The sequence below is a fragment of the Thermothelomyces heterothallicus genome (genome assembly GCF_042370625.1).
Source record: "Thermothelomyces heterothallicus CBS 202.75 unplaced genomic scaffold P884_scaffold_15, whole genome shotgun sequence".
Lineage (NCBI taxonomy): Eukaryota > Fungi > Ascomycota > Sordariomycetes > Sordariales > Chaetomiaceae > Thermothelomyces > Thermothelomyces heterothallicus.
The window spans coordinates 219,509-230,428 of record NW_027192576.1 but is presented as its reverse complement, the minus strand read 5'-3'; the positions used below and the strand labels follow the sequence as shown (position 1 = coordinate 230,428).

Here is a 10,920-nt window from a genome sequence, read left to right as displayed (position 1 = left end):
TAATTATAGTTTTGCCATCATGAACCCTTGTCAGCAGCGGTTGAACGAGCTTGCCATCGGATAATTATGGTAATCCCAGCAGTTCGAATTTCCTTGCAGGTTCCTCGCTGCTAGAGGGCTCTAATTTCAATGCGGGTTTTCTTGCGTGGGCGACTCGGGGGAGGAACAGCAGAACGCTTTCATCGGTGCAAGAATGCGGGAGTTGCTTTCTTGGTACCTCGGTTTCTCTTCTCCTTCCCAGTTAGGAGTATGTGGCCCCCGCAAAAATGGCAGGCCACGACTTTGTTCTACACCCCGTTCTTTCCGTGTAATTTCTCCACTGCCTTGGCTCCTCGCAAGGATTTCCAACAAGGGTTCAACAAAACACACACAGACACAAGGAGAACTCTGCTGCCGATCTGTTCCAGGTACCAGGGGGAAACGTTTCAGAAACGCCACCGAGTCGGAGGTGGGCCCTCGGAACAGAACGCAGACAGGCTCTTCCAACCCTAACCCGGCAGTGACTTGATGGGCAAGGTACTTTACAGTATGTATGGGGTCCTCGGGTGGAAGACACTTCTCTCTAGCGACAAGATTATGCAGAGACTCTTTGTCAAGCTTGTATGTACATACTGTACGTACAAGTACATACAGGGCCGACTGCCCACTCTCCTGCTCCTGACCCTCCCTACCCCGACACGATCACCCCTTTTTCACGCCAAGCATACAACCCAGGGCCTCTCTGTCAACTCACCCCCGTTGACGATCGCCGGTCCGCCCCACTGCAGCTTTGTCGGCACATTCTTCTGGAGAACGGGGACCCAGACGGTATCGTATCGTACAGGCTCGGCGAGCCGCCGGCCGCTTTGCCCCCCCCCCCCCCCGGCTCGAGACTCCCGAACTGGTTCTGGTCGGTGCAGCACGGGCTGGCGGTGCCCCAGGACGGCCCGGCCGCCCCGGCCGTCCAGCCGATCCACTGTCCTCGGCGGCCATGTAGTCGAGAAGTCCTCGTCCGGGTACTCGTGGATGTCGATGGCCGTGTTGTTGGCCGGGTCGACCAGCTTGTGCAGCCACTCGCTACTGGCCTCGGAGCCCCCCTCGGTCCACGCGTACGGGTCGTAAGCGCCTGGGAGCGCAATACCCGAGGGCAGCTGCGTGCTCCCGCCTTCGGTGACCCTGATCTGGGTGCAGCTGGGGTAGAACTGGGCGCCCATCACGGTTCCTGCGACGTGCAACCCCAGGATCTCGTGCCGCAGCAGATATTCGCCGGGGGCAAGGCTGGACGGGTTCGTCACCTTCCACTTGGCACCCTGCTCACGGAGGAGGTCGGACGCCCGGGGGGGGGGCCGTGGTTGGCTGACGGGTTGTACGCGAGCTGCTCGATCTTGACCCAGACGTTGCCGCTGTCGCCCTTGAAAGACTTGCAGTCGTCATTGGTGCAATGGGCGAGATAGCTGGAGCGAGGGGAGTTCAGAGTTGGTTAGCTTCAAACCGGTACGCTAGCTCGATAGCGTGCTGAATAGTTACGCAAGAGTGTCCACTCTGCGGAACAATGCCAGCGTTGACTACGTGCCCGTGCTGCCCGCGAGACTAGCCGACGTCCTCCATGGCATGCCGCTCACCTTGTTGGCAATAAAGGAGTTTGGGTCTGACTATGGGATTAATCCAACTAATCCAACCATTGAAAGCTTTGTTGTCACTCTCAGGGGAGGACCATGTGGAACCCCATTGGTTATGCTGAGGCCCCCCATGGCTTGCTGATTACGTTCGGGAGATTACACAACGCGGAACAAGTTTGCTAGGTCTTCCGTAGATATTAGACTGAGATGTAATTACGTATCAGTAACGAGTGATGGAGGCTCCATTCTGACTATTATTACCTAGAATTGTAGAACGGATGACGTAACATATTAATATCGCTCTCTTGTTGCTCTAGTATTAACGAGTGTGGACTCACCGGCTTTCCTGTCTATTATTGGCGTACCGACTCGAGAAGGCCAGCCCTCCCCAAGTGGACAAACGTTGACATGCTTATGCATGAGCTCTATTGCGCGGAGTACCGTGATGGGTGCCATAAGGGAATAATACGAGGATGGGGAATGGGACGCTTGGAAAATGATGAGAGAGGCATGGCCGGAAGGGTGCCTAGAAAGCGAACTAACCTCGGGCCTCTGAACAGGGCCAAGCATCTTCCAGCAGCCGAGCATCCAAAGAACAGGAGGACAGTAGAGAATTGCAGCCCATACATCGACTGCTCTCAGGCTTCACGCTACTCATCGGGTGACTCGAGAAAGTCGACCCCATATCCACTTTGGTCAGGTAGACTGTTAGCTCTCGCGCAACATTCTAACAGACTAATTACCAGGAGCTCCGAACGAGTTTTCCATATTAATAAAAGGTCCTATATAAGGTAGCAGACCATGCCTTCGGTGGTGGTTTAATTACATAAAGTCTCAGCCTAGTAGTGATAATAAATAACATCACGCCGCTTTCCGGGGGCGAGGTTTTGTTCACTAATTATACCTACTTCCTCATTTCGCGTCTGCTACAGCTCGATGGCTACAAATGACTATAGCTCGGACTAGCTACAAGATACGACACCACAGCAGTATACACGCCGTAGGCGGCACTCCTAGACCAACTGGTACAGTCTACAGAAGTGGTAATAAGATACGTTAATTCTTCCAAGTGCCAGAGGCACTTAGGGATACTATCTAAATACATATCTATAACCCCTAGCTTATTATCCCTATTAGTAGGTCTATCGGATCTGACCTACTAATAGCTATATACTATAACAGGTGCCAGGGTTTGAAAAGAAAAATATAACGACCCGTTATAACTTAATAAATATATTAGTCATTTGTCTATAGTAACAATCCTAGCAAGTGTCCTGTTTGTCCTCCCTATTATCAAATCTATCCGTTCCTTAGTCCTTCTTCTTCCCGGCCGTTCCTAAGTTTGCAATAAATGCTGACACTATAGATGGACGCTCCTAAGGGGGCTATATAAGTGTTCTGGCCCTAGCCTGGGCGTCCCTAACCAGGGTATAGTTGCCGTAGACCGTACTAATGGCCCTCTTGCGCGAGGGACTCTCCTACGTAGGCGTATCCGAGCGCGGGCGTTTCTACCTAGTGGCCGTGGGCGGCGGTAGGTACGCTACTAGCCTAGCAATCGAGCTTAGGGGAGCACCGTATCTAGTGGTAGCCGGTGGAGGTAGGCGAGCTATAGGCTCCTAGCTCCTAGAAGCCTTCTATAGTATAGCAATTACTATAGTATGCTTGGTGAGCCGGGCGATTGTTTCTTCTAGCTACTATATCTTCTCGTCCGCTCCCTTCCTCTAGTTAAGGGTAGCTACGTGGTTATTATTTGTAACCGTAGAAGCCTCCTTTAGTTGCTTAAGTTCCTCCTTGACTTGGTCGAGGTCCTTTTTAATGCTACTAATAGCCTTATCCTACCTCTAGACTATAGCCTAACCTATATTAAGAAGGTCGGCCTTAGTAGCTAGGTACCGGTGTTTAGTGAAGTCCTTATTAGTCTTGTTATCCTTAGTAGTACTATAGGTTATAGTGACGTATATAGGTATAGAGTATAGGCCCTAGTAACCGGTTAGGCTATAGTAAAGGTAACTAAGTTTAAATAGGTAACCGTTAACTAAGGTATTATTGTCTCCCTTTGGTATATAGATATAGGCTACTAGTAGTTCCTTAGGCTCTAGTATACTAGTAGGTATTATATTAGTAGTATAGTAGGCCTTATATATATTTTCTAGCTTTTTCTTAAGGCTATATATAGCTATATTAGCCCTATATAAATCATTACTAGCCTTTTAATAGAAATAGTAGATCTAATAGTAGGTATAGATAAGTATTTTCTTATTATTATAATATTCCTAGTAGGTATAGGTAAGGTAGTCTTTAATAGGCCTAATTATTATAACTATAGACGGATATAGTAGGTTAGACTTAATAATATTAATACTAGTAAAGGGGTCAAACTCTATACCTATAAAGGTATTTTCTATCTCCTCGAGGCTATCAAAGGTAACATATATATTATTAAGCCTACCCTAGGACTTGGCCTCCTCCTCTTTATCCTTAGGATCCCTCTTAGTCCTATAGTAGACTAGGGTAGGAACCTCTTGGTGTGACCAGAGGGGCACAGGTCGCAGATTCGTTTTTCCGGTTCCGAACAAGTCATATATACACTAGACATAAATAGGGGGGTGCCTATCTAGGAGGTGCCAGGGAAGAACAAGAGGGACAACGGATAGTTTTTACAGAATAGATCAACAGTAATAGCAACGGACTACTATTACAGCATTATTTGCGCGATGATAAGATTCTTCTTTCACTTGTGAGTTTGGTTATCTTTTTCCCGTGTAGGCGGGCTCTTTTACATCTGCCCAGAGGGGCATTGTTGTCGCCGTCCCCGCGTCTATCGCAACCGCTGTCCAGGAGGGTGGACTTGTCTGCTGCATCCACGAGTGCCTAGATACGCTGGACACTTTGGGCCAACACTCCTCTCCATCTGACCAGACGGAGGTTTGGTCTTAGGGGTGTGTGACTGCTGCTAGGAGAGGCTGGCACCAGTTCATATTTTTGGGGGCTTAATCGGGGAGGAGCTCAGCTCTAGGTCTAAACCGGACTGCCGGACCTCGAGAACAGCAGATAGCAACGTTCGCGATGGAGGAGCGAGGACACACGCGCGGAGGCGCGTACGGCAAAGCTATTAGGAAACTGAGAAGGGCGAATGTAGGCGCCAAGAGATCGGCATATCCGGCGGTGGGCCAGGAGGCTACTCTTGCCCTAACATAGTAACACCGCCAGTGGTGGCGGGAGAAGCGACAAAATGTTGAGATTAGGCGAGTTCGCCATCTGTCCAGAGGGATAGAGGTTTCGGAAGATCGATCGGTATAGTCGGAGCTGCTCGGAGTTGAGGAACGAGCTTCCGGAGTTACGAGGACACTAGAGGAGAGTCTTACGGCCATCCTGACCCTGGTTACCTCGGTACTAGCCCTTGCTAGTGGGACCATCTCTGCTTACATACCGCTACTCTTTGGTAGGCTGGCGTGGATCTCTCTTGTTATCTTAGGATCTCTAGCTATAGGGGCTAGGGCATTACGGAGTGTTCCTTACCGGAAGGGTTAGGAATGGCTTCGCTAGGCACACTCGGAAGGGCTGAAGACGGTAGATCAACTCTAGCTTTGGTTATAACTATGGCGAGAAGACTTAAAGGAAGGAAGGAGGACTTCCTAGATCAGCTGTTCAGGGAGCGAAACCACCTTTAAGGAAGTAACCCAAATAGGAAGGCGTAATTAAGGATAGTAACCACCGTAACCTCTCTTCTTGTCAGTTTAGCAAATGTCGTAACCTAAAACACCACTTCTTACGCCTCTCACGTCTAGGTATACTAAGAACTCCTTAGGGAGAATGCCGTTAGAATCGCCGTAGTTAGCTGAGTTCGGAAACCTCACTTTCGACATAGAAGTCTAGTATCGTAGTCAAGCAGACATTATAGCAGATAGACTTGCCAAAGTCATTCGGGTTATGTTCCCTTCGCCTATAGACAAGGGATTACCTAGACTCTTCTCTGGTCATGACGCCACCAAGTACCTAGAGCGCTTTACAAAGGCGTATAAGATCTTTAGGGGAGATGATGTAGACAAGATCTCCTACTTTAAGTAGTGGTATACGGATAACCTTCGAGAGATTCTGGATCAGTGGCCAGAGGTAAAGAAGAAGGACTAGGCTACATTCGAGGCTGCTATTAAGGAGCGTTAGAAGTGGAATGATTCCTGACGGGAGACTTCTACTCGGGAGTTGGAGCGTCTTTTAGATTCCCAGTGTATAGATTCGGCCAAGTCTATCTATGACCACTTGGAGCACGTCGACGTCTTGCTTACTAGAGTGCCTAAGAAGAAGAAGGCGGTCTATTAGTCATCTACGGTTTAGAAGGTGTAGGACCGATTCCCGCCTACTCTCTAGACTAGTCTTCGGGTCTACAAGAGAGGAGATATATAGGTTGATGACATGGAATAGGAGGAGTTCCGTGACTTTATATAGGAGTGCCTATATAAGGGTGTTAACGCTAGGTTAGTCCACTACAAACTAGATCCGAAGGGTAGAGAGGTGAAGCTATAGGTGAGCTTGCCTATTGAGAAGGGCTCGACGGCTCCCTAGACTTAGGAAAGTTCTTCGGCGCCATCTGTCTAGAGGGACAACGCATTCGATGAGATTGTTAACAGGCTTACGGACACGCTATATGAGCTTCGGATCAATAGAGGGAAAGTTGGCCGAAGGGGCTCTGACAGAGCTAGGCGTACCCGTGACCAGACAGGCGACCTGAGTGACGATGAGGTCAAGGAAATCCGGACCTTCCTATCTACCGTGTAAGAGTCTTAGCGAAGAAAGAAGGGCGGATACTGACCAGGTCCGACCTCTATAAGTCCTCGGGGGTGCTACTACTATAGTAACCAGACACACTTTGCCTACGGCTGTCCTGTCCTTACGGAGGATATCTATGACGGGCTTGTCCACCGGCTCGGTTTCAAGTAGATATTAGGGAAGAGAGACCCGAGTCTCCCTAAGAGCTAGAAAGTTGAAATCCTTAGGGAAGACATAGCTACCGCAGCCGATCAAGGAACATAGCAACATGTTATCCGCGCTTACGCGTCCCTTCGGCCGGACCTTCCTAGCTAGGAGCCATACCAGAGGTTTACAGAGGCTTACCGGAAGGAACGTAGTCAGGAGTACCGTCCAAATTTAAACCTCATCATAGACACTACCTTCCTCCAACAAGCAAAGGGTCTATAGCCACCAGAAGTGGTCAGAACTTCTCTTAACCGCCTTACTAACTCTAAGCGGTCCTCTTCAGAGTCTATTTACGACTATACTAAGGCTGGAGAAATCAACTTCTAGATAGATCGTAAGCAGGGAGGACAGACACTTGTCCAGCAGGTAAAGCGGACGGCATCTCAGAAAGACACTCCCAGCTTCTCTACAGACTGTGAAGAGTCATCGGCAAGCATGTCTCCTTCTGACCAGACGGCGACGCAGACATTTAATGCTGTCGAGTCAGAAATGGACGGTGAAGACATGTCCGATGGTGAAGGAGAGGCTATGACGATGGTCCAGGAAGCGCTACCTGTGAAGCGGCTTTTCGTGGAAACAGAGGACGAACCTATGTAGGACGCTATCCGACCAAAGGAAGGGAGTGAGCGGAAGACCATCCTGACGGCGAAGAGGAATCTAGGAACGCCGCCGTCGGAAGGGCTGCCGAAGTCTGACCCTATTAGCCAAGGGGGTACGCCAGCCACCAAGGGGGCAAGTCAACCTACGGGTAAGGACGCTATCCCTCTGGTCGGACGGAAACGAGCTATCTGGTTTAAGGAGAAAGCGAAATCGAACCAGGAGAATATAGCTAATGACGTGGTAATGCTGGTCAATAAAGCTCTATAAGCTAAGACCCTTACCATTGACAAGGTGCTCGGAATCTCTCTAGCGTTTAGAAACGCCCTGATCGCTTTTCTAAAATAAGATTACGAGAATCTACAGGAGGTCATTAAGTATAAGGGCTCGGCCGTTCCTTACCCGGACAATCCGATGGTAGCGAAGCTAGCGAGGAACGAACGTCCCTAGGAGGTCAGGACCAATCTTAGCCGTCTAGACAGACGGAGCAGCGATAAGGGGGAAGAGTCCGTGATCACGGTTCCGGCATTTCTAGGGGTTACTAGTGATAGCCAGTGGGTGGTAGCTACCGATAGATTCTGGAGCGAATACCTTACTAGACGGCGAGACCAGCTAGATTCGGAGGAGATCGAAACTAGCTTCAAGGCTCCGATTTACACGCTTTCGGCTAGCTAGAAGATCCAGATAGGTGTACTTACACGGACACATGCCCTGCCGATACTATATTACAACTTTAAGGACCCTAGGGGTAAGAAGGTGCTTGCCCTCATCGACACCGGATCCGAGTACAATATAATCACCCTTAGCCTAGCCTAGAAATACCGCCTCCCTATCTAGTCGACGGCAATGATTTCGAGGGGCCTCTACGATAGTAGGCCGTTCACTAGGGAAACTATCGGTACAATTATTCTAGGAGCAATCTCAATCCGGGAGCATTTCTTTATCCTAGACAGGGATACTAGCAGCTACCAAATCTTACTAGGCATGCCGTTTATCCGTAACACGAGTCTAACGTTTAACTATAATACTGGCCGTCTGGTCACAGCAAATATTGTCATTAGGAATAAATTAATTAGGGCATCGGTTATCTCGGACGCCATAGCCCGTACGACATTTGAAAGAAAACATTGACTCCTAAGGGAGGAGTTTCAGGGCCTGGTAACGACTGTTACTACTACCCTAGCCTTTACCGACATTCAGGACGGTGAAATTCCACTTAGATTTCTTGATGATCAGGCTAGTAAAGCCATTTTTAATATGGTACTAAGGATTTCTTGTCTACCTCTCATCGATACGCTCACTAAAATTTCAACGTTTTGTCTCGCTAGACGGGACACCTCGATACAAGCATACCGAAAAACGGAGACTAAAACGGAGGACGCTGGCCGTCTAGACAGACAGAGAGGGCTTAGGAAACTTGCGTTAGAAGTTAGGAAAGGCCTACGAGAAGTACGGACATTTACCATACGAAAATCCACGGCCAGGAAAGTTCATCCTATGGACACAGCCGTCAGCGATAGCTCAGTGCCCGACGGTGACCCCAATTGGAGGGAACGACGTCTAGAGGAAGCCACCAAGAAAATGAAATTCGAATCGGAGTGGGATGGCCTTGTCACGCCACGGTTTTCGGACCTAAAGCCTAGAACTAGGCTAACGGACGAGCGTCTCGAGAAAATTCTTACAGCTACAGATGGTTTTCTGTCTGACCAGGAGAAGAAACTCTTCGCGTATATCCTACGGAACCGGGAAGCCGCTCTGGCGTAGGATTTCACTGAATGTGGACGGATTCACCCTGACATTGTTCCTCCTCAGGTTATCCGGACCATTCCCTATACAGCATGGCAATCAAAGAGCATTCCTATCCCGAAGCCGTTAATGCCAAAGGTTATCGATCTCCTGAAGCAGAGAATTCAGCGTGGGATCATTGAGCCTAGCCATGGGAGCTACCGAAATAACTGGTTCCTAGTGCTCAAGAAGGACGGAGGTCTCAGGTTGATCAATGATGCCCAGAAAGCCAACGCTGTGACTATACGGGACGCATTCGTGCCGCCAGCTGCAGAGGAATTCAGTAAGGACTTTGGGGGTTGTAAGATCATCTCCCTCTTAGACCTCTTCTCTAGATACGACCAAGTCAGCCTAGACAAGCAAAGCAGGGACCTTACCACCTTCTAGATGCCTATCGGCCTCTTCAGGATATATACTCTCCCTATAGGCGGAACGAAGCTCATAGTCGGAAATTCAGAGCCGAAAACGCCCAAGTCAAGGTCGGGGATCTTGTCCTGGTGTATGACAATGTCCGGCAAATTGATATGAGTTCGTTTCGAAAACTTCAGTACCGGTGGCATAGTCCTTACCGCGTTCGGGAGGTCGGGAGCCGAAATACCTACCTCCTAGAGACTCTTGACAGTGTGACCATAGGGACACCATACGCCGCGAACCGTATTAAGAAGTTCTTCAAGCGGGATAGAGTTTAGCTCGAAGCCGACGGATCTAACGGTTTCCTAGCCAACCGAGGGCCTCAGACTCGCGAGACAAGATCTTTACCGCCGGAAGCACTCGAGGAAGCGGTAGTAGAAGAAGAGGCACCTGGACGAGCCAGTCAACCACAGCCGACCGAACGAATTACCAGATCGAAAGCCCGTGAGCAGCGACGGCAACAACAGGAGCTTGTGGTCGAACTAACCAGAGGGAGACCACCCGGATTCTAACGTTTTGGTCAACAGAAAACGCGAAAAGACAGGCCCTTAAACTTCACTTCTAGTCATTCGTTACTACCTAAACCCCTGAAATTCCCCCCCATTATATGAATGTCTACTACCCTATTTTACCTCTTAAACATCTGCCTTTATCCTGTGCCTACCCCGATCATATATAGCCCGTTGATTCTTGACAGCCTCTTCCAAATCCGTTGAAATCTACACGCCCTTCTTCTACGTGGCAAGCTAGACGTTCTTCGGCTAACCGTTTAGGTTAAATTTGGCCCGCCCTGGGAGCCGAGGGTCAGGATCTTAGGAGCCGTCATCAACCATATCTTCCCAAGAACACTTTTTATCGGTCTAGCAGCAGTTTCCGCACCGTCCATCCAGAAGGGGACCCACGGAAACGCAGCCGTAGAACGGCCATATGGCGTGAATTGTCACGGGTTTCTTACTACCTAGAGGAGTAACCTCGGTAGTCGACCTTCAGTACGACTGCTCGCAGGCCTGGCACGGCGCCGGATTCCTGTTCCCTAGTTAGCTCTTCATATGACCAGAGGGAGAGACCTGTTCTTACGCGTCTCCGAATACCTAAATGAACAGGCCGAGGACTCGAGCCTGGCAGGCAACTATAGTATAAATCCACCGGCCAAACGGACTACCGTTGTTAATTTCTGCAAACACCGGGTAGATTCGCTTCGCCAGGGCTCCCTTGTGACGGCGAAAGAATTCTATATGGGAAGGAGCAAGCTTTAGGATTCCAAATAGCCTCTCTAGAGCGTCTAGGCTAGGGTTTAGTTCCTAACGAATGTAGGGAACCAGCCGCATCTTCGGGTGCTTAATGGTAAAGAATCTACAGTACGGAAGGAAAAGTTTATACTAGTACTACATTAAGGCCACTTCAAGACTGTCTAAGGGCATAGGAGGATCTTCTGGGTAAGCCGCTCTCACCACCCACACGAATTTAGGAGGCGCAAGAAAACGGTTATCCCAGGTGGTCGTCAAATCTACCGGTCGGTTAGTTATCATGGGAAGAACTGGCTCAGCATCTTCGT

The 10,920-nt window shown here is 49.5% G+C and overlaps 1 protein-coding gene across 1 annotated transcript; it reads right to left on the bottom strand.

The window, feature by feature from the left end:
- Positions 1–667: 667 nt before the first annotated feature.
- P884DRAFT_309450 (glycosyl hydrolase family 61-domain-containing protein) lies at positions 668–2,008 on the bottom strand (the record flags this gene model as incomplete). Its single annotated transcript, XM_069445169.1, has 5 exons — positions 668–687; positions 734–1,257; positions 1,341–1,433; positions 1,602–1,627; positions 1,964–2,008. 5 exons carry the CDS (start codon positions 2,006–2,008, stop codon positions 668–670), a joined length of 708 nt encoding a protein of 235 aa, XP_069296570.1.
- Positions 2,009–10,920: the final 8,912 nt, after the last annotated feature.